The sequence below is a fragment of the Brachyhypopomus gauderio genome, chromosome 20 (assembly GCF_052324685.1).
Source record: "Brachyhypopomus gauderio isolate BG-103 chromosome 20, BGAUD_0.2, whole genome shotgun sequence".
NCBI classification, from domain to species: domain Eukaryota; kingdom Metazoa; phylum Chordata; class Actinopteri; order Gymnotiformes; family Hypopomidae; genus Brachyhypopomus; species Brachyhypopomus gauderio.
In genome coordinates, this window is record NC_135230.1 from 10,354,175 (window position 1) to 10,378,960 (window position 24,786).

At 47.1% G+C, this 24,786-nt stretch overlaps 1 protein-coding gene across 1 annotated transcript; it reads right to left on the reverse strand.

Annotated features, from left to right (window-relative positions):
* Nucleotides 1-844: 844 nt before the first annotated feature.
* Nucleotides 845-24,530, reverse strand: kpna3 (karyopherin alpha 3 (importin alpha 4)). The gene is made up of 17 exons (XM_076983283.1): nucleotides 24,150-24,530; nucleotides 18,667-18,711; nucleotides 9,232-9,321; nucleotides 8,974-9,003; nucleotides 8,725-8,777; nucleotides 8,473-8,568; nucleotides 7,501-7,586; nucleotides 7,335-7,421; nucleotides 6,956-7,125; nucleotides 6,829-6,873; nucleotides 6,516-6,647; nucleotides 4,590-4,718; nucleotides 4,255-4,359; nucleotides 3,987-4,058; nucleotides 3,638-3,800; nucleotides 3,437-3,531; nucleotides 845-3,350 (listed from the first exon to the last, which is right to left on the reverse strand). Exons 1-17 carry the CDS (start codon nucleotides 24,216-24,218, stop codon nucleotides 3,252-3,254), a joined length of 1,566 nt encoding a protein of 521 aa, XP_076839398.1. The 5' UTR covers nucleotides 24,219-24,530; the 3' UTR covers nucleotides 845-3,251.
* Nucleotides 24,531-24,786: the final 256 nt, after the last annotated feature.

Below are 24,786 nucleotides of genomic sequence, written 5' to 3' on the forward strand. Positions count from 1 at the left end.
GTTGTTGCAAGTCTACAACACACTGTCCCATGTTCAAAACAAATCGCACCCAAATCCAGAATTTGAGCCTATGTCTGCAACTGCTTCTTCTGAATTCCTGTCAGCAGGTGTCACACAGGTGTTCAGTTCTGGGAAGCAAAAATGTCAGGAACCTGGTCAGCAGCCGCGACCTCCTTATCATAGTCACCTGCAAACACTGAGCCTAAAGAGTGTTCACCCAGAAACCCACCACGGCGTAACTCAAGTCCAGCGGTTATATTAGTAAAACACAATGAAAAGTTGTTACACAGAGTAAAGGATTAATCCAATGCATGCCACACACTATTAAACCAATAAGCACATACAAAGGCAAAGGGGGAAAGTGCGTGTAATGTGCTTTTAGATGAATCAGAAGAGAACAATAAAGAACAGATGGCTAACAGCAAGTTTATTTTGGTTAGGATAATTGATACATAATGCAGGTCCTGAGGGGGTGATGAGCTGGGAGCAGTTATCAGAGGCGGCTCTAATGGGCAGGAGAAGAGGGGATAAGGGGCAGTAGAAATGGAAGTGGAGGATGTTGCAGTGCATAGGGGGAAATGTGAATAGCCCAAGTACAAGTAAGCCAGGAGAATCAGAGTAGAATTAATATAGAATTACTCTAGAGTCCAGAGCACAGCAGAAAGCCTGTTTGTGAATTGATAAAAAAAAAGGAAAGAAAGGAGAGAAACCCAAAACACTCCAGAGAAAGAGAGACACGACACCCCGAAGCTCCTGTTTTTAAAAACACCTCCAAAGCTAAGGGCTAACTATTAAGAACAGGTTTGCTCCGTTTCATCTCTGCAATGAAAAACAAAAGGCACAATGAATTTCAACTCGTTCTTTATCTTTAATATGCACAAGAGCTGAAATATTACACATGAGCCACCTTAAAGAGGAATTCAATGCTAAAATTTATAAAAGGTTACAAACAATCAGGGCCAAAATGCGATCTGTTGCTTTTTCAGTTTTTTTTTTCTTCTTTTCTTCAGCAAGTAAAAATCTTGCAACTATCAATAAGCTTGTATCCATTTCTGATACAAGACCAAAAAGAAAAAAGAAAAATAATAATCTAATTCTTTAAAGTGGCTCGGTTGTCTAGGTGACTAGTTAAGTTCATGAATTCCACACCTATTCAGACTTCTGTTTGTGTTTTTTGTTCGTCACTAACAAATGGCTAATTCCAAAAACGCTGCCATTTGTCCTTGAACCTTCGTCCTCAGTAGTCCGCAGCCAAACCACAACTACATTAGTCCAAACGTCACCGTTGCTTCTCCACACCTCCCTTTACAAGTAAATGCACAAGGGTAAAGAACCCAGAGAACTGTCCCATCACAACAGTGAGAAAGCCCACCTCCAACACATCATCCATTTCAGCTGTTCGCCGTTACAAAGTGAAGGATAAAAACGGTAAGACAAACAAAAAAAAATAATCCCCCATTAATAGTGAATCAAAAACACAAGTGTCCCGAGAAACGTGTAGCATGTGTGGCAGCGTTTCAATTTATACTTTACAAAGAAAAAAAATTGTTGTTTAGCAAATAAATTTAAAGAAAAAACAAACAGCATTGTCATGTATCTTCATTCTCCATCGTGTGTAAATTAAGCGAATGTCGCTTTCCACATACATTTAGCCAAAAAAATAATATATATATGTATATATATATTTATACATTGGGACTCAAAGGTGTGCATATAAGACTAAATCAAAGCTGCAAAAGTGGAAAATCCACGATTACATAAAAGTAAAATCACAGCTCAAACCATTTCTGCAAAGTTCTTCCTCTCTGCTGATGATGTAAGCCTAAATTTGTTTGTATCATTTAGAGAAATCATATTCCCTTAATGGGGAGAGGGTGGGGGGGGGGGGGGTGTGAGAGAGAGAGTATGTGTGTTGTGAGAGAGAGGGTGTGAATGTGAGAGAGATTGTGTGCGTGCGTGCGTGTGAGTGAGAGAGGGAGAGGGAGGGAGAGGGAGAGAGAGAGAGAGGGGGGGGGGGGGGGGGGGAACCTGATCATAAAAGCCTTTGGGGCTGGTCCTTTTAATGGTCTTTCTGTGGTTGTGAAACGATGTACTGGGTGACTCCAGAAGAGAAGCGTTCCTCCATCTTCATTCTGAATAATCCATCACTTCCTCCATGTGCACACTCCCGAAACTCTGGACAAACACGCCGGCTTCACGCAGGATTCCCGTCGCCACGTGACTCACATCTTTGCACACTTGACAACGATGCCATCCGTCCTCTCGCTCTGCCCGTTTCCTTGGTAACTGAGCGAGTAACGCACCGAACTGCTCTTGCCACAGAGAACGTGCAGGTTAGGTGACCTGAATGTGTAAAACGAGACATCCCAGTCCACGTGTTTATTTGATTTTTATTTTTGTGATGTTTTTTTTTTCCATTATTTATTTTTTGTGTACATCATAGTTTCATGATGACTTTATTAAAAAAGAAAAAAAAGAGGAAGAATTGGTGCTAATTTGTCCTTTTTGCACACCACACATTTAAAAGAACGATACCTCCCCCCCTTTTCCGGATAATAGACTGCTCCACAGATTAGTCCTCAACAGAATAGTCCAAATGCATCTCCGAGAAGGGGGAGCAGGCTCAACATTGCTTAGCGGCGCAGGAACCGGATATCTTGAAACGGGATGTCCATCTAGTACTCTAGAACGAAAACCTGGTAGGGACTGCAACATCTTTGTAAGTGGAATTTGCAGGAAACAAAAGGATGAAATTCAACCAAAAAAATAAAAATTCCCTGCCTTCAAATCCCGGGATCATCGTGCGTTTTTCTTCCGTCTTTGTTGTTGGCTCGAACGATGGCTGGTAGAATGTTAGAAGTTTATAGAGATGTTCATGCACACATATGAGTCAAGTCCTTGTGTTTGTGTATGTGCACGGGAGAGAAAGAGCAAACTGTTTTTTTATTTGATTATTATTATTATTATTATTATTTGCCAACTGCAGTAGAGACCAAAGATGTTTTACTTCTTTCCTCTTCTTACGAAATATCTAAGCTTCACTCAGGCTTCCAAAGAGAGATGATTCAGCGCTCGTCTGGTTTGTATGTGTTTCTTTAGCGTTTTGGTTGGTAGTTTTCTCTGGTTAGTGGGTTGTTGCTGGATCTGTGATGACTGGATCAAGAGGGTGGGGGGAGGGTGGAGGTGTGTGGAGCGGTCGGATTGAGCGCAGCAGGGGGTCACGCCAGCGCCGAGTTCCAAGTTTGGCTCTTTCAGAACTTGAACTCCTTGGCTTGGAGGTTAGAGGCCGGGTCAAAGTTGAACGTGCCTCCTTGTGTGGCTTCTGGGATCAGACTCGGGTCCTCATCGATCTGAACACAGAGAACGTAAGGGAGGTCGTTGGAAACAAAGAAGCACACCGACCCTTTTTAGGCAAGATCCATAAAAGGATACTCACGTCGTCTCCGGAGAAGTACTGATCGATGATTTCGAACGCTAGCTTGTAGATGTCTTCGTTTTCGTGCTGTTGCAGGTTTTCGATTTTTTCGAGTCCTGATTGACAAACACAAGGGCCAAGTTTAGGTCTGCACCGGCCCGCCTTGTTGCCCCAGTAGGGGTAGACCGAGCGCATTCTCCTGCCCCGTCATGTTTTCTTTACCTCCGCACTCCTCGATGATCTCGGCGATGGTGCTGGCCTCCTCACCCGCCATGATGAGGATGTTCTTCAGGCCATCCAGCACCACCTGCACCACCTGCGAGTCCTTCACCGACAGCAGGTTGCAGAAGGGCGGAGTCACGTTCTGCTGCACCAAGTACTCCACCTGCCAATCGTGGCACAACAGCCAATCAGGACACAGAAAAGAGAGAGAGGAGGAAGCGTAATACATGACAAGCTAAAACTACGCACATTCTTATCTATCAAGCAGTCACTGCAAATAAGAGGTGTGTGTGTGTGTGTGTGTGTGTGTGTGTGTGTGTGTGTGTGTGTGTGTAATCAGCACACAAACCTGATCTTTCCTGCCACTTATTGTTAGGTTGCTGATGGCCCAGGCAGCCTCTTTTTGTGTGCCGAAATCACCCTAATGAAAAGGCGTAAAACTGACATCAGATACACCAATCATCGTTCAGCAGCTGTACATGTACAGATGAGCGGCTGGATTAGTCTGAGGACTCTTATATGCTGCCGCCTTATGCAACACTGGTATGCAAAGGCCGATATGGCTGTAGCAATTAACAAGTGATATACTGTGCAGTGTGTGTGTGTGTGTGTGTTACCTTGGCCAGCTGGTGTATGATCATGGGTATGAGGCCTGCATCTATCACGGCCTGCACCTGCTGCTGGTTGCCTGCTGTGATGTTGGACAGGAACCACACTGCCTCCTGCAGGTAAACACACACACGTGCAGGGCACAGACGGGTCAGGGGCGGGTCAGGGCACTCTGTCCTCCGACGGGTCGTTAACCCCGTGCGGCAACCATGCAGCGGCTCACACACATCTTTCGGTAGCCACTGTGCGTAGAGGGCACAGCAGTGTGTGTGTGTGTGTGTGTGTGTGTGTGTGTGTGTGTGTGTGTGTGTGTGTGTGTGTGCGTGTGTGTGTGTGCGTGTACCTTGTTGATCTTCTCTTTGGGGTGGCTGAGCAGGTTAGGGAAGTGTGAGAGCACATCACAGTTCAGCACCACCTGAGTCTGCTCGTCCGTCCCAGTCACGATGTTGCCCACTGCCCTCAGAGCCGCCGTCTGGAGAGACCAGAGGGGGAGGCAAAATAAAAGTCCCACACAAACAAGGCTGCGGCATGCTAACGTGGCTACCGCGATGCGGCAGCTAGTTACTGTTACAGTGAGGTCATCTGCACGATGCGAACACAAATTGTTGCTGGTTTCCATTAAAGTGCATTTTGGTTTTGTATTTTTGGATGACACGTTTACATTTAGGAGCTTATTCCTGTAAAGTGATGAGCGCGCGCGCACACACACAAACACACACACACACACACACACACACACTAATGTAATTCCCCTGACTCATCTGCGACATTATACAGTCATTTTGTGAAGAGTCGGGTGAATCGAGCTATTTACATGATCTGAACAGATAAGAAGGTCTGGTCAAATAATGAAAGAGGGCCTTGAGTGATATCACATCAGTGGTTTACCGCTGCACGTTTCACACACATCTGGGCACCACATTCAGGGACCACACACAACAACAGACCTGCACACAAGTACATTCTCCATTTTGTGCAGTGCTATCAGATTTTGCTGACTCGGAATGAAGTCTGGATTTCCATTACACTTCCACCATGGGCACCGCAGTGTGCCAAATGCTGATTGGTCGAATGCATAAGATACATGACGGTAAAACCCCGCCTCCTCACAACTCCAGGGCAACTTGATCCGATAGGTGGAAATGGCTTCAGGATGAAAGGTGCTGAAACAGCCACGGCCCCGGATCCGTGGGCAATATGGCCGCATGAAAACTGGAGATTTACAAAAAGCCGTTTTAACTGCCCCCTCCCTGACGCCCATCACAACAGCTACGGTGGTGGGAGGGGAGCATGGTGAACACAACAGCTACGGTGGTGGGAGGGGAGCATGGTGAACACAACAGCTACGGTGGTGGGAGGGGAGCATGGTGAACACAACAGCTACGGTGGTGGGAGGGGAGCATGGTGAACACAACAGCTACGGTGGTGGGAGGGGAGCATGGTGAACACAGCAGCTACGGTGGTGGGAGGGGAGCATGGTGAACACAACAGCTACGGTGGTGGGAGGGGAGCATGGTGAACACAGCAGCTACGGTGGTGGGAGGGGAGCATGGTGAACACAGCAGCTACGGTGGTGGGAGGGGAGCATGGTGAACACAGCAGCTACGGTGGTGGGAGGGGAGCATGGTGAACACAACAGCTACGGTGGTGGGAGGGGAGCATGGTGAACACAACAGCTACGGTGGTGGGAGGGGAGCACGGTGAACACAACAGCTACGGTGGTGGGAGGGGAGCATGGTGAACACAGCAGCTACGGTGGTGGGAGGGGAGCATGGTGAACACAGCAGCTACGGTGGTGGGAGGGGAGCATGGTGAACACAGCAGCTACGGTGGTGGGAGGGGAGCATGGTGAACACAGCAGCTACGGTGGTGGGAGGGGAGCATGGTGAACACAACAGCTACGGTGGTGGGAGGGGAGCATGGTGAACACAGCAGCTACGGTGGTGGGAGGGGAGCATGGTGAACACAGCAGCTACGGTGGTGGGAGGGGAGCATGGTGAACACAGCAGCTACGGTGGTGGGAGGGGAGCATGGTGAACACAACAGCTACGGTGGTGGGAGGGGAGCATGGTGAACACAACAGCTACGGTGGTGGGAGGGGAGCATGGTGAACACAACAGCTACGGTGGTGGGAGGGGAGCATGGTGAACACAGCAGCTACGGTGGTGGGAGGGGAGCACGGTGAAAGACCACTGGTGACTCAGCGCTACAGGAAGGCAGCTTCCGCTATTGGCTAGTTTCAGGTTGACGGGCAGAGAGGGACCCTTACCTGAACTTTGACCTCTTGGTGGCTGAGCAAGGGCACGAGGAAGGGGACGACACCTGAGTCTATGACCATCTGGATCTGCTCATTCCCACCGTCTGTTAGGTAGGACAAAGCCCAGACTGTGTCTACAAGGATCTACAGGGACAAGAGAGATGGAGACAGAGAGAGAGAGAGAGAGAGAGAGAGAAACGGTGGGGGTGGAGGGCAGAGTCGGTGTTGAAGTGTAATCAGGACATTCGTCCCCCCTTAATCAGGACATTCGTCTGGGTGGGTGGAGGCCGTGTAGTCACCCTACAGAAGGGCCTGGTCTGCTTACGTTTATATCTGTGTGGTATATGAGTACACATAGTGCAGGGAGGATCTGTGGGGAGAGAGAGAGAGAGATTGATTTTAATCTGCACACACACACACACACACACACACACACACACACACACACACACCTCCTGTACTGTTTCCATGGGAGGGGGCGGGTCCTTGTTTCGGCACAGGTTGACGATGACCCAGGTGACGTTCCTCAGGAAGGTGATGGGGATGGAGGGATTGATGAAGGACAAGAGGGGCTTGACCACGCCCAGCGAGATGACGTAGTCTCGACACTGAGGGCCGTCGCCTACATGGATCACACACACGCGCACACAGGCAGACAGATAAATGCACAGTTCAATTTCATCATTAGGCTGTTTCATGAGACCAAATCAAGTAGACACCAAGAGAGCTTCAGAAACGTGCGTGTCACATCTGATTTTCTACACGCAGAGGTAACGTGAGTACTAACGAGAGAGCTGGGGTGTGTGTGTGTGTGTGTGTGTGTTCATTCACCTATGATGTTTCCCAGGGCCCACACGGCCTGCTCACACACGTTCTGGTGAGGGGAATGAAGCAGCCTCAGAAACAGCGGGACAGCGTCTAAACACACACAAAAGGGGCGTGAGCTGCAAGTCTCACGTGCGCAGGAGTGAGCGCGTGTGCTCGGGGGAGGTCTTACTGGACTTCACCACAGCCTGCGTCTGCGCCGACGTCCCTGATGCGATGTTGGTGAGAGCCCACGCAGCCTCGAACTGCAGCGAGGGGCTGTGAACAGAGGGGGGGGGGAGGGGTTAGTGATGGGCCAGTCCAACAGAACACGGTACACTAAGAGAATCCACAGGATCTGGGACCCTCCTCTGTGAATGAAAGTGCAATGATTCCATCTGCCCTGCTACGAAAGAGTCGCTGCGTTTGATTCTGAACTGGTTGTCGCCTGAATCAAGCTAAGAGAAAATGTACATGATCTTCATCAGCATTTCTGTCAGCACTCCCTCACACACACACACACACACACACACACACACACACACACACACACACACACACACACACACACACACACACACACACACACACACACACACAAGGAACCTGCCCCCTTTAAAAATGTCAACGGACACAATTACCAGAGTCCTGCACACCCCTCTACAACTGAACAACAGCATGATGATAGAGCATGTATTAGAGAGAGAGAGAGAGAGAGAGAGAGAGAGAGAGAGATGGAGGGGGAGGGAGAGGGAGAGATGGACAGAGGGAGAGAGAGGGAGGGAGGGAGGGGGAGTGTGAGAGAAAGAGGGGGAATGAAGAGAGAGAAAGAGAGAGAGACAGACAGACAGAGTGGGGGAGGGGAGGAAAAGCCTGACAGCTGGCACTTCAGAATCCCAGTATTCCAGTTTCTCGTCTTCCACCCATCCATCCACACCCCTTACTCCATCCATCCACCCCACTTCAGCCTCTCACCCCTAATGTTGTCTCTCTCTCCTTTCCATCACACACACACACACACACACACACACACACACACACACACACACACACACACACTTTCTCTCTCCCTCTCACACTCTGGTTGTTGGGCCCATTACAGTGTACGGTGTGTGTGTGTGTGTGTGTGTGTGTGTGTGTGTGTGTGTGTAAACGTGTGCCTCACTTGTCATCCCTCTCCAGGCATTTGACAAGGATGGGCAGGATGCCAGATTTGATCAGGTCATCGATGGGGGGGTTTCTGTCACTAGAGAGGAGTTTCCTGCACGCACACAGAGTGAGAGATGGTTGAAACCTGTTAGCACTGATCACACTACATCTGACACAGCTACGCACCAAACAAATGGCTCACACGCACTACGATATATATGACACGACAAACACACACACGCACGCACCAAACAATGTAATCCCTCACCTGGCTGCCTGCACAGCACTAAGCTGTACTACTGCGTTGTCACTGGTGGCATTCTGGAAGAGAGAAAGAGACCACAAAGAAACAGCAGGGTAGAGGGTGAGAACACACACACACACACACACACACACACACACACACACACACACACACACACACACACACACACACACACGAGATGCACTCCAAACACACACAGGGCAGTGTACAATACTATTATCTCTTCTATCACACACACACTCACAGCCTTACCTGTAAGATGGCGTCTAGTGTTACGTTTTGCTAAAAGAAGAAAAAGAAAAAGAAGTTTTGTCATTTTAAAGGGCTCAGGCATTCAAACACACGACATCTGCCACAGTGAGACCAGCATACAGTGTGATTCATCACAGGCCAAGCAACACCAGCAGTGACGAGGCCTGGACCAACATGGGGGGGGGACCAGCACGGGGGGGACGGGAGGGAGGACTGCTGGTCAGAGAGAAGGTGATGGGGGTACAGAAGGGCTCTTACCCCCTTGAAGTCTGCGTCTACATCCGAGTCCTCCAGACTTTCATCTTGAGGAACATTGCGTTTCTTGAGTAGGTGCTCGTCTCTCTTGTTCTGCAGGAAGAGGCCCAGTGGTGGTGAGACAGGCCCAGTGGTGGTGAGACAGGCCCAGCGTTGGGCAAAAATTGAATTTTACTGGATTGAATTGAGCTTACAAACTGAATAATGACTGTTGACCACACTAAACTGCATTCTGTGTGCTGCGTGAAGGCAGAGAGCACGCTGGTGAACGAGGAAACACACTACACTCCCCTGGCAGCACTGATCCCTGGAAGTGTGAGTGTATCCGAGAGGTCTGAAATAACTGTTGTTGGGAATATGAACAGAATGAGGAATGTGCTGTTTCTCTGTGTACTCACCCACTCACCCACCCACCCACCCACCCACCCACCCACTCACCCACTCACCCACTCACCCACTCACCCACTCACCCACTCACCCACTCACCCACTCACCCACTCCACCTCATTTGCCTACACACCCCGGCACCAATGGACGCTACAGCATGACCGAGGTCCATCATCAGCACCAGCCTGGGTGCAGATTCCTGGTGTCCCACATACCACCAGCCAAAGCCAACTCTCTAACAGCAACAGTACGTAGGCCAGAGAGGCCCAGGCTGGGACTACAATAAAGGAGAGGGCCACTCTTAATGCAGCCCTTCACCCAAACGTGCCCACATGGCCAGGAGTGAAGCTAGGAAACAACTGATTCACATACTGCTAAACAGACTTCATCTTTAGTTTATAGGTGAACTTGGAAAAAACTAAACAAAAAACAAGTAGAATATACTGTAAACTTTTCAAGACCAAGTACAATGCCTGTTGAATTATGAATTATTAGAATTACTAGGCTAGTTATTATTATTATGACATATTATTTGACAAATTACATATTTATGCATTGTCAGAATGCTGACACGCTGTATATGCCATAAAAACTGATAATTAATCACAGTCTGTAAACAGCAACCAACAGTCATAGTAACAAAGACATGAATGGTCCATAATTAGCCCGATACTTTTTAGCAATTACGTGATTTGGTCCCGTTCTTTCTGCTCATTTTAAAACAAAAAATATTCATGCTCAGTTTTTCAGTTTTTAAATACTCCCTCTGCTAGCAAAGATTAAATATGGTGATGTGCATGATGCATCATGATGTTTTGAGGTACAGTCGTTTGGAAAAACAATGTACACCCTGTTTGAGGACATCCAAGCAAAATCACCCCAAGTGCTTCACAAAACGACCCCACCATCAGGACGTGCTTTGCAGCTACAGCACTGGGCACCTTGCGGTCAACGAGTCAAGCATGAACACCTGTGTACGCCCAAGCCTCTAGAGTCGACCGAGAGGCCGTCTACCCCACAGCCGAAGCCGGGTCGTGTGACAGGATGAAGACGCCAAGCACACCAGTACATGAACAGAATGGCTGGAAGAGAAACTAATTAAGGTGGTGTGACGGCCCAGTCCAAGTCCACACCACCATCCAGCTGAGGTGCTGCGTCAGGACCTTCAGAGAGCTGTGCATGAACCAGGGCCCACAAACCTCACTGAACTGAAGCTACGTAGCAAAAAACGGTGGGTCAAAATTCCTCAAGCACGAAGTGAGCCAGAAAGCCATACAAAAATATTATTATTCCGAGTTACAGGAACAGCTGATGTTTTATGTCCTGATATGAACAACCATAGAATTCAAAGAGAGTATAGCGAGTTTTTTTTTTTTTTTACATGACTGGATATTTTGCTCATATCAGCCCATCTCTATTCCAGTATGGACAAAGAGTTCAGGACACTGAACACACTGTAAAATGATGGCCAAAACGAGAGTGTAGCAAGCTATTTTTCTGTTTACATTCAAATAAGTTCTGAGCATTGTTTTTTTATTTATTTTTCTTTCAATCAATTTAAGATGTGCTCATTTGCGTCTTAAACACTATTTTCCTACCTAGTTTATCATAAGTGGACTAGTCTTTGTAGCTGGTGATCTAAACTGTTTGGCTTTCAGTAACCTGAGAAGTGATTAAAATAGCAGAATACGTTTTAGAAAATGCAGTCATCATAATGACCAAACATCTGTCAAATGCTAACTTATTAGTCTTGAGTTAGCCAATTAACTTACAAGCTCTACAATGATAAAAAACAAAAGCATTACTTGCACCCTCAAGGTTTTAATGTTGGCAGCATTAGGTCGACCTTCATATGGGTGAAATATTAAGGTTAGCATGACACGGGCATGAGGGGAAAGACACCGTGAGCATTCCACTAGCGCTGACACAACATGATGCTACACGTTCTGAACCGCACCATCTGTGACATCACAATGCAACTGAAGGTTCCTGAACAACAGTGCTCAATTCTACACTCTAGAACAGGGTACTCAAATAGAAATGATGACGCGCCACATTTTATTTTTTCAATCAATGAAGGGGCCGGTTACGGGGGGGTTGGTGGCGAACGTAAACTGTCGACCGGGGTGGGCGCATTTGGCCGTCTGCTACCTGTTTGTTGTTGCCATAGAGGCAATCCCCAGCATCGTCTTGAGATCGCGATGCGCAAAAAAAAAAAAAAACAGCTCGCGGGCCAGAAATAGGTGGCCCGCGGGCCGCTATTTGAGTATGGGGGCTCTAGAACCTCACCGATCTACACTGTAGACAGAGTGCAGGAAAGGCGGTAGAGGAGGTGGACAGACTCCTCGTTCTTTTTTCGGCTGGTGTCTTATCGTTAACCGAACTGGCTCAGTACATTTAAAGGGGTAGAACATCAATGTACTGAACCAGGCGATGTATGTGCTTACTATCCTATATTCATCAACCTGCTAGATATCAGCTTATGGGTCTGGAGCAGTTCAATCCACTTGCTAATGTAACAATTAACATTTATATGTATGATGTTTATATATTTATTTGCAGAATCGTCTAGTGCTAACTTGTCCGCCACCGACTCCCATTAATCGTTAGCAGTGTTAGCATCTTGCAGTGAAACCCAACCCCAGTCCCTGCCTAAAAGGGAAGTAGGTCAGTCACCACTACAGCCTGCTGATGGCACTGGCAAGTACAGGCAGTTTACCACAACCATGTCCTATATTCCACACAGTTCAATAGCTATGAATCCCACCCAGAATTACAACCAAATCAAATCAGCGGCGACACCCAGCGGGGACACCCAGCTCTCCCCTGCTCCTCTTCATGGAGAGAGACGCCAAGATGACTTCTGAGGCTATTGTATGAAAAGCCAGGACTGCCGAGGTCTGTACATGACACAGCAAATCCATCTTTCTTTCCCTGTTGCTCCCTATCCACCTCCACCCACTCTCTGACTACACCACCCCCTCTACGTCTACACCCACCCCCCTCTACGTCTACACCCACCCCCCTCTCTATCTACCCCACCCCCCTCTCTATCTACCCCACCCCCTCTACGTTTACACCCACCCACCCCCTCTCTGTCTACACCCACCCACCCCCTCTCTGTCTACACCCACCCACCCCCTCTACGTCTACACCCACCCCCCCTCTACGTCTACACCCACCACGCTCTACGTCTACCCCCACCCCCTCTACGTCTACACCCACCCCCCCTCTACGTCTACACCCACCCCCCCTCTACGTCTACACCCACCACGCTCTACGTCTACACCCACCCCCCTCTACGTCTACACCCACCCCCTCTACGTCTACACACACCCACCCCCTCTACGTCTACACACACCCACCCCCCCTCTACGTCTACACCCACCCCCCCTCTACGTCTACACCCACCACGCTCTACGTCTACACCCACCACGCTCTACGTCTACACCCACCACGCTCTACGTCTACACCCACCCCCCCTCTACGTCTACACCCACCCCCCCTCTACGTCTACACCCACCACGCTCTACGTCTACACCCACCCCCCTCTCTATCTACCCAACCCCCTCTACGTCTACACCCACCCCCCTCTACGTCTACACCCACCCACCCCCTCTCTATCTACACCCACCCACCCCCTCTACGTCTACACCCACCCCCCTCTACGTCTACCCCCACCCCCTCTACGTCTACCCCCACCCCCCTCTCTATCTACCCCACCCCCTCTACGTCTACACCCACCCCCCTCTACGTCTACACCCACCGCCTCTACGTCTACACCCACCCCCTCTACGTCTACACCCACCCACCCCCTCTCTGTCTACGTCTACACCACCCCCTCTACGTCTACACCCACCCCCCTCTACGTCTACACCCACCCCCCTCTACGTCTACACCCACCCTCCTCTACGTCTACCCCCAGCCCCCTCTACGTCTACCCCCAGCCCCCTCTACGTCTATCCCCAGCCCCCTCTACGTCTACCCCCAGCCCCCTCTACGTCTACCCCCAGCCCCCTCTACGTCTACCCCCAGCCCCCTCTACGTCTACGCCCAGTCACGCCCTCTCTATCTACCCCCACCCACCTCTACGTCTACTCCCACTCACCCCGCTCTCCATCTACCCCACCCCCCTCTACGTCTACACCCACCCCCCTCTACGTCTACACCCACCCCCCTCTACGTCTACCCCCACCCTCCTCTACGTCTACCCCCACCCTCCTCTACGTCTACCCCCAGCCCCCTCTACGTCTACCCCCAGCCCCCTCTACGTCTACCCCCAGCCCCCTCTACGTCTACGCCCAGTCACGCCCTCTCTATCTACCCCCACCCACCTCTACGTCTACTCCCACTCACCCCGCTCTCCATCTACCCCACCTACCTCTACGTCTACCCCCTTCCACCCCCCACTCCATCTACCCACACTACGTCTACACCCCCCCCCCCCCCCCCCCCCCGCCCGTTGCTCCGTAATGCCAGCTCTCTCTGGCAGCAGCACCCATGGCTCCTGGCTCCATCGCACGTTCCAAAATGAGAGGCACATGACAGATTTGGAATGGCAGCAGCCTGCCACAGCAGACAAGGGGTCAAAGGTCAAGGGGGTGTTGAGGTGGGGTTTGCTTTAAATCCGTTCTCTAAACCGCATCATCACCCAATGGGAGGGGTGAAAGGGGAGACAGACAGAGGACGTAAGCCCCACCAGCGAGGACTCGGAATAAACCTTCACCAACCTATTTATTTAAATAAAAAGGGTTAATAACATGCATAATTAAATCCAAACCATGTTCAAAATTATACAAAAATAAGAATAAATCTCAGTCAGCCCTATGTAATCTGTATTGGGGCATCCTGAAACACTCCAGTGAAGGAGCGTGGCCTTCTGGGTAATCACTACATGTTCACACTACCTCTGGAGGCTGGAAGAACTAAAAAGAACATTTACAAAGGCAATAATTGTAATTGAAATCATTTTTACATAATATAATGATTGCAAAAGGAATAATCTATCCAAAAAAGCCAACGCTGACAGTGAAAGACCGCTAACAGACCCTGAACCTCCACTAGTCTCAGCCTGCGTGAGAGCGAAGAGTGCTGTGGCACAAATGAACGTGGGATTTACCGCCAACCATCCAAACACGTGAACCGAGGCTGTCACCTCAATAAATAACACAGCTGAATAATTAAAGAGACGAATGAATGGATGAAGTAGAATAACCACTCTACTGAAGACTCAGGCCTACTGGGGACCCCCTCAGTGCTCCACACACACAGGGGTGAACACATGTACCTCGGCCCTCCAGCTTGGAGCACTGATATCAGGGGCCAACGCTTCAGAGCCACTGAAACCTATTCAAACAGGCTCTTTTGTTCAGTCCATTGTAATGCTGGAAGTGTTACAACTCCTAGGAGAACTGGATTAAGAGTGCACACACACACACACACACACACACACACACACACACACACACACACACACACACACACACACACACACTCTCTCTCTCTCTCTCTCTTTGGTAATGTCTAGAGCATGCTGGAACCCTGAGAGGACTGTATTAAGCTTGGATTAAAGCTTCTCTGTGGCCTCCACTGTGTTGCTTGTATTACTGCACCCACACATGCAGACATACACAGACAACAGACAACAGGCACACACGCGCAGACAACAGGCACACACGCGCAGACAACAGGCAGACACGCGCAGACAACAGGCAGACACGCGCAGACAACAGGCAGACACGCGCAGACAACAGGCAGACACGCGCAGACAACAGGCAGACACGCGCAGACAACAGGCAGACACGCGCAGACAACAGGCAGACACGCAGACAACAGGCAGACACACAGACAACAGGCAGACACACAGACAACAGGCAGACACACGCACCCAATTGCTGCAGTGTGTAACATTTTCTCTGATTTACTGCTGGCTCCAGTGATGCTCCTAATTCAACTGAGTGATTAAGCACCACTAACAATTTTGAGGTAAAAGCCAATATGCACACAATATGAATGGGTAATTATATCTTCATTCACTATACAGTGTGAAACAGATGAGAGATGGCAAGAAGATCTGTGAAGGTACAAGTCCAAGAGGCCTGTCAACGAGGGAAGAGTCCTTAACATCACCTCTTCAGAACAGTCACGTGTCACTTCTATTACATCATCACCTCTTCAGAACAGTCATGTGTCACTTCTATTACATCATCAGAGGGAAGAGTCCTTAACATCACCTCTTCAGAACAGTCACGTGTCACTTCTATTACATCATCACCTCTTCAGAACAGTCATGTGTCACTTCTATTACATCATCAGAGGGAAGAGTCCTTAACATCACCTCTTCAGAACAGTCACGTCTCACTTCTATTACATCATCACATCTTCAGAACAATCACGTCTCACTTCTACTACATCATCAGAGGGAAGAGTCCTTAACATCACCTCTTCAGAACAGTCACCGTGTCAATTCTATTACATCATCAGAGGGAAGAGTACTTAACATCATTACCTCTTCAGAACAGTCACGTGTCACTTCTATTACATCAGCACCTCTTCAGAACAGTCACGTGTCACTTCTACTACATCATCAGAGGGAAGAGTACTTAACATCACCTCTTCAGAAGTCACCGTGTCAATTCTATTACATCATCAGAGGGAAGAGTCCTTAGCATCACCTCTTCAGAACAGTCACCGTGTCACTTCTATTACATCATCAGAGGGAAGAGTCCTTAACATCATCACCTCTTCAGAACAGTCACGTCTCACTTCTATTACATCATCACCTCTTCAGAACAGTCACGTGTCACTTCTACTACATCATCAGAGGGAAGAGTCCTTAACATCACCTCTTCAGAAGTCACCGTGTCAATTCTATTACATCATCAGAGGGAAGAGTACTTAACATCACCTCTTCAGAACAGTCACGTCTCACTTCTATTACATCATCACCTCTTCAGAACAGTCACGTCTCACTTCTACTACATCAGAGGGAAGAGTACTTAACATCACCTCTTCAGAAGAGTCACATGTCACTTCTATTACATCATCAGCAGTGATGTCAGTAATGCGTTACTTAGTAACGCGTTACTCTAATCTTACCACTTTTTTCGGTAACGAGTAATATAACGCACTACTATTTCCAGTCCAGTAATCAGATTAAAGTTACTTATCCAAATAACTGTGCGTTACTATTTTTATTTTCCCTAGTAAAAATATATATTTTTGCTTTCTTCTTGGCTCAGTTCTACTTTTGCGTCTGACCGTAGCGCTCGACTCCGCACGCTGCGCGCGACCCTGTGAGAGCGCGAGCGCGTTTTACAAGTCATTCTGTGCAGTGTCCTCCCGTAACGATATGTGGTAGGTAGCAGTGGTGTGCTAAAGCACCACCAACTCTGCCCTTTATCAACGAAAGTGCCCTTTTGAAACTTCGTTTTTTTTATTTTATTTTATTTTTTTAATTAATTATCATTTTACTGAGGTCGGTTTGAAATGATCTTTTGAAAACCTGAGCGATTAAAAACAATGCCCTGAAATGATCCACCACCTCGCACACACCCGACCTCTCTCTTCCTTTAACACCAGATGCGCTGCAGCAGCAGTTCAGTTCAGTGAGTGGAAGGAAGCGTCTTCAGCACAGCACACACGGTCACAGATAGACTTCTTCTCCCGTCCCCACCAGCCAGGTCACATACACATCAAGTCAAATCGTACCGTTTGCCCTCTAAGCCGAACGTGAAATCATTTTCTTGTGTTGTAAAATGTCTCATACAGCACTAAACTACTAAGCATTTTTAGCCGACTGGTCACCTGATAAACTAGTCGCACTAGCCCAAATCAATGATAGATAACGTGAGGACGACCACATACAAATAATTAAGGTAGAGTTTGCAAATCTATGTGTTAAGCTGAACGTCTTCTGTTGTATAGGATTGGTTAGGCAACATAAATTACATTCATTTGTGAAAGAAGAAACGGGAAGTTCCCCATTAACTGTGAAAAATGCTCATCTGCATTCGTGTAATGACAACACTCAGTAGCCTATAACTCCTTCTCCTACTTTACGGTATTTAACTGTCTTAATTGTAGGCCTATATTGATTTACTAATTGCAAAATATATGCAACAAGGCCTGCAGACAGTGGAGGGTAAACAGAAGTCACCTGAAGGACATGACTGTATATTGGATATGAATTATATCAGTTGGATGCGTGACTTTTTCTCCATTGAAAACTGACTGCGCGCGCCAGGGTTGCGTTATCAATAAAGTTTCCCTCCTCGGGATTTTTGGATTAAGCAGTTTCTGCTTCAATACATTGTTACTGTTAAAAATGCACTTCCAACTGGAATTCTACCTTTTGTATTTTTTGTTTTTTTATTTTAATAATAATAATAATTATTATTATTATTATTATCTTATTTTTATTTTTTGCTTATTCATTTATTTATTTTATTGTATTACTTTTCTGTTGCTGTTGTCTTTTTTGCTTGGTGGGGACGGGAGGGGGGGTTGTTCGATTCTGGGGTAGGTTTTCTTAAGGGTTTAAAAGTTTTTGTCATTTATCTTCTGTAAATACCAATCTTTATTTTTTGCCAGGTGTTCTGCGGTTTTGTATATCTGTGTTGTGTTATAACCCTGAAAACTAATAAACATATGGGTACAAAAAAAAATGCACTTCCAATAAAGTGAGTATTGGAAAATTTTATTTTGCTGCTGAATGTAACTACTAAAGTAACTTGTAATCTAACGTAGTTACTTTTAAAATCAAGTAATATGTAACGTAACTAAGTTACTTTTAAAAGGAGTAATCAGTAATCAGTAATCGGATTACTTTCTCAAGGTAACTTAGCCATCACTGATCATCAGTGGGCAACTATAGTGTGCACTACTTTCACCATCAGCCATTAAGGTCTAGTCAGATAACGTCCCTCAGATCTTAGGGTTCTCCTCACGCGGAGATGTACGAGGAAATAAAATGTGCTCTGTGAAGTGTGAGGGACATAGCCTCGTCCTCAAAAACACACACAGCGTTTTCCCACCCAATAGATCACTTACCTTTCTCAGTTCCACCGTTACTTCATTGCGATGTCTTCGCATAGTCTAGAGGAGAGAAGAGGGGAGGGGGGGGGGGGGTGTTGAAAGGTTAACACTTTTGCCAGTGTTACACTTTTAAACACACACATCACAAAAACCCTGAACCCATAAACATTACATTTCAGAAATGAAAACTCAAACGAAATCAGTTTTTCGCTGAAGCTTTACATTGAGATCAATGCAAATGTGAACGCTGCTGATCTCAGATCAGTGCTCCTGCCCCCGGCAGCATTTTAAGAGTGCAGGCGGAGGTGTGTGTTGATGGAGGACGTGCAGCAGTGCGTCCACAGTGAAGGACACACGGGAGACACAGCCTGGTCACTACACAACAACACGGGCAACTAGCCTTGGTAGTCATGGTGACAGGAGAAAGCCCCAGCTGTCTCTCAATGGGACGGGAAAGGGTCCCTTTAAATCCAGCCCACAGTGGGGAGATTCGGATGGAAACGGTCCAATCAATCGCACCGCCACCCGATGGACACTCCTCCCCATCGCAACGATGGTTCGTTGCAGACATGTGATGGGCCAAGATGGCCCACGTTGGTTCTGTATGTGTGGCCGTAGGGTTTGTTTTTACCATGCACTCAACGTATTTCAGGGCCAGGTTGGATTTTAATACACTTTAGGCCAATTTTATGTCAAGGTATAAAATGCACATAGATCATTTGTTTCATTTCCTACTGCAAGTGTGGTTTTTCACCATCTACTACTGCTGTATTATATGGCGTTAAATATCGGAAGAAGCCCATTTTTAAAATCAGAGATTTGTTTGCATCAACAGAGGAGAAAGTTTCGTCTTGTATCTGATTTAATTTCTTAAATCTTGCTTTACCTCTATCAACATGAACAGTAATGTAATATTTCTTAACATAACTGTATGGGGATGCTGAAAATGCATTATGTTTATACTCGCATTAAACGTGGCCACGATTCGTTCATGATCAAATCTGAATGTGGCTCGAGTGACCTTATCATAATCCGATTACAATGAGTCCTAGAAGTGTTTACAGTTGGCTTGTCATGCGGGCAGCTGATACTGGAACGTGACCCTTTGCCCAAAAACATGTTAAGGCAAGGTGTAAACACCCTGTTAGTCAGTCACACCTGAAAACTAAACTTAACAAGGCACAGGGTTAGGGAGGGGGGGATTCAGTGGGGGCAGTTTGACTCTGGAAATACATCCGCGGGCAAACACACGGCGATTCCACATGCGGTGAAACGGTTGGGGGCGGTATTTTCTGGTTGGGGGTAGGGGCGACAGATGGGATCAAATTTGGTCTTATGACTGGGCATTTTAGCTCAAATTACAAGAGCGAAGTCCTAACACTGACTTAAGCAATCCAGAGGCCACGGGGACACAGGCGGTCTTAGACATGGACTGCACTACTGTATAGATGTTGAAATTCATCAGCTCGGTTCTTGGCTCTTTGACAAAGTTGAATCTGAATACATCATACAAATGTTGACAGCAGCACTGTCATATCAAATCCATATTCTGGCAACACTGTGGATTAATGACATATTGCAATATCTCATAGAAGCAGTTTTACCTACACAAACCTGTGATGCAGCATTATTAACAAGTTACTGATTAGCACAAAGACAGTTTAAGGGCTCTAATAGCAGCTCATAGTTGTGAATATCAGATAGTAACTGAGTACTTACAATCATGAACACAAAAAAACAAAAGATTGAAACAGCTTGGCTAATTTTTCCATTGTCTCGAATATTGTATATGTGATTGCACAAAATCTCAAGAGCACAAACGTACTGGTATCGGTATTTGCTGTTTGCATTGGTAGCTCATTTTGGCTAAAGGAAATTGACATTTTTTATCATAATGTTATACAGTACAATATCTGTGAAGACATTAATAGCCACAGAAAACCCAATATCATGTGCTGTGACTTAAATGAGAATACATGAGCAACAGGAGGCAAAACTGACTGAGGAAAGCAGACTAGTACTATTCTAACACCTCAATGACACTCCCTTAGGACTATTCCTCAAACACCTTACACTCCCTTAGGACTATTCCTCAAATACCTTACACTCCCTTGGAACTATTCCTCAAACACCTTACACTCCCCTAGGACTATTCCTCAAACACCTTACACTCCCCTAGGACTTTTCCTCAAATACCTTACACTCCCTTAGAACTATTCCTCAAACACCTTACACTCCCCTAGGACTTTTCCTCAAATACCTTACACTCCCTTAGAACTATTCCTCAAACACCTTACACTCCCTTAGAACTATTCCTCAAACACCTTACACTCCCCTAGGACTTTTCCTCAAATACCTTACACTCCCTTATCAGTATTGTTCAAACACCTCCTATTCCCTTTTCAGTATTCCTCAAACACCTTACACTCCCTTAGGGATTCCAGGGAATTCGACTCCCAGGTCGTAGCATTAGGTCAAGAGGCAGAGGGAGGGAACGTATCTTGCCTCCAGTCAATGTTGATCTGCCAAGGACGGCCTTGGGCTCCAAACAAGCCACCCTTTTATCCAAGCCCAGCAAACTACAACCTGCAACGCAGACATGGTAGTGTCCCAAACGGCCCGACTCCCTTCTTCAGCCACACCTGATGCGTTACATTCGTAAGCTGTCCCATCTGCTTTAGCACATGCCAACCTGTGCCATCCAGACCCAGACGTGGGCGCCTCCTGAGAACAGCTGTTATCAATTAGGAAACCGAGGTTGTCTCAAACAAAGATTTGCTATTAGGTAAACAGAATTAAGAGTAATGCATTCACAACACGCATGAGGCTTTAGTATAGGCCTACACTGTGTTGCATAAAGGATGAGTGCGTAATTACTGTATAACGTTCACTCTGTGTGTATGTGAATTTATGATGAGTCACAGCATGCTGAAATCAGGGCAGAGCAGTAGGGAAACACTCCGTGAGCCAGAGGCCTGAAGCTTGACTAGTGACTTGACGGCTTGGCACTGCTGAGACCAACATAATGACACAGTGTGTGTTTGCAGCAGTGAGACTGTGTGTGTGTGTGTGTGTGTTAGTGTGTGTTAGAGGTTGCTGGTGTGCTGTGAAGACGTGCTGGCCCTAGTGCTCATGACATTCTAAAGAAGAGGTGAACCACGTCACTTTTCCAAAGACACCTGTTCCTAAACTGGCCTAAACCACCTTAAGATTTCTCTGTGGCACAGGCCTTCACTAGACTAGCTTTCCACCAAGAGAATATGACCTTTTGAATAACAGCAGTTATGGATGTTTAAAGGGTTTTGTTGCCCTTTTCATTATTGAACTGGGAAAGTCAGCATGCTATTCTAAAATCCACTGGTACTGTGGAGCAAAGACACTGTCTGGCACAAAAAATTAATAAAAAATAATAATCCTAATTTGTGGAAAACCCAAAAAGGTTTAGGTACCACTATGTCGAGCTGCCTGGCTCACCTTACTGTTGCAAAATGACCCTGTACTAACCAAAAACTCAGAGGTGACAGCCATGCCTGGAACACCCTGTATGGCTTAGATGTGTTCCCTTCTATTTATGTAAGTAGTATATATCACCATTTGAGCAGCCTTTGAGGAAGCAGAACCATCCCTTTGCAAACCCTGGTCGTTTATGGGGGGGAAGTACATGCAAAGCATTGAGAGTGAAGACTCTAAATTGGGCTTCTGGGCAGCAATGAGCAACCAATTTGAGTTGGTCAAACTGTCAGGCCAAACTCCAGATAGCTGATAAAGATAGCCCAGAACCTACATATACTGATACACCCAACCTAACTGAGGCCCGTTTTGTGGATTAGAGACATGCAGTTCTGAATACTAGCCATAGCTCTCCTAATACTTCACAAATCCACTAACAACCAAAAGTGACTGGTTCAATGGTTCCTCTTCCAAACATTTGCAAAAACTCCCTTCCAAATCAAACCTGGTCTCCAAGTACAGACATTTGTTTTCTGGGTAACCAGACTTGAACCCTGAAATGACACTTCTTTAAAATTCCTGAAATAGTTTAAAACCAGTAGTGATCACTTCACCAAACATCTTGCTTTGCCATCCATGTTCACACCAGCCTGAAGTTTTCAAAACAACGAGCTACTCGCTGAGTCTCAGCTGCCTGTACTGGATCAGTCATCTGTAATGTTAAAACTCCAACTCGATTTCAGATTTTAATGTAACTGTTAATAGTTTTGTCCAAAGATCCCAATGCGTTAAACTGATTATGATATATATGAATATTACATTCCCCACAGCCCACGTCTGTATGTAAAGACTGCAGCAATAAAGCAACATTACTCAAATAAATCCACTATGAACGTTACATTAAAAAAAACGATGGGCATGAGGACACTATTTATTTATTGTCGTACTCTTGTACACAAAAATAATAGTCGCACTGTTGTTTTGAAGTGAAATACTGTGGCTACACAGTACGTGTGTCAAACTACAAGAGGTTAGCACTTATGTGCGATGACAGCAACGTGTCTGCATTGGGTTTGAAACCGGTACAAAAAAACCCATTAACACCACAAAACACAGAAAGACCTTAACCCAGAAGAACAGATTTGGGCCTCCTCGCTCTTAATTATCGAGGCTTGCTGGTGTGGAGCCAAAGGAACAGGCTGTCTGTGAAATACAGCCAACGTTACTAAGTAAATAATGCACTCTCCCAGTTGCAGGCATTCATTTGTGTGGTGTTTTAAAGACCGCAAATAATTAATAATATAGTTCAGTTACAGTGAATCAGGAAAAAAGAGGTGTCGCGTTAAATAAAATTACACTAGCAGCGGAGCTACTAACGAGCCACCCAGGCTTTAACACAGTTAGCTAGCCGAGCTAGCGTGGCTGTGTGGACGCCGTTAACACCGGCACAGCGGCACACGCTCGTCGCCGTTTCGTTAAACAGTTTTTATTTTACTCGACCACCACCACCACAAGGTGCCCTGTACGCCCCCGGGCGAGGGCACGACGCCCCCGGGGCAGTTTTGTGGTTTGTCGGGTGGTGATAAAACGGACTGAACGTCTCCAGGCAACTAGCGCGTTAGCCGGCTACTAGCTAACTGCTACCTCAGCTTAGCCAACTTACATTCGCTCTTCGCTCACCAAAGAAAACCACACAGACAAAAAAAAAACCATAATAAATCAATAAATTAATATAGTCAAGGTCATTTTGGAGACATGTGTTAGTTCGTTTATAACCGTAAAACACACGACAGGCGAATTGCGAGTGTTTTGAGGAGTATGTGCGATTAAGAGAGGCCTGTCCCCCGTAGGCCGCGCCCGCCCCGCATGTGATGGTGGTGGCAGCTGGTGGTGGTGGAGGTGGAGGAGGGTGGTGTTCCGGAATCAAGGTTTATCAAGAAACCCCACTCTCATCTCACACGAAATGACCACGAATCGAGGTTTAAACGTGGCCCGGACCAGCTCCGCGACGCCCGGTCGGTCGGTGTGGCAGTGTAACCCCAGCCTACCTCCACATCTCGCCCCTTGTTTTTGAAGCTCTTGATACGGTGGTTCTCCAAGCCGGCGTTCTCGGCCATGGCGGTGTGTGCTTCTCCGTCCGTAGAGTCCCGACGATACGGCGCTCCTGTGAGGGGGGGAAGTAGACGGGCAACTGTGGAGCCGAGGTGGTGGTGGTGGTGGTGGGGCAAACCAGACGTGACAGAACGTGGTGGGGCAGGAACGGAGGAGCCGGGAGGGGGGGAGGAGGAGCCGAGCGGCACGGGGTTTCAGTCGGGGAGGACCGGAGTCACGTTTGCTAAAATTATCAAAGTTTTTAAACACGTTTCAAATCACTCCCATAACATAATTCGCAACATGAGGGGCGTGTGAGTGTGGCTGCTTCACTCGCAGGTTTGTACGCCGGTGAAACGTTGCGGGAGTGAGCGCGGAGCTGGACTACAGCGGCCGTGGATCTCCGCCGGGCTGCGTAGATGTTGCGCATATTCCACCACACGACCCGGCCACCACATTCGTGCACATTTAACCAGTAGCGGTTTAAGCAAAAACGATTTTTCGTTCAAATATTCTGTATGAGCAGTTTTTTTAATTTAAATTCATTGATCGCAACAATACCTTCTGAATTATACATTTTAGAGAGGATGCTAG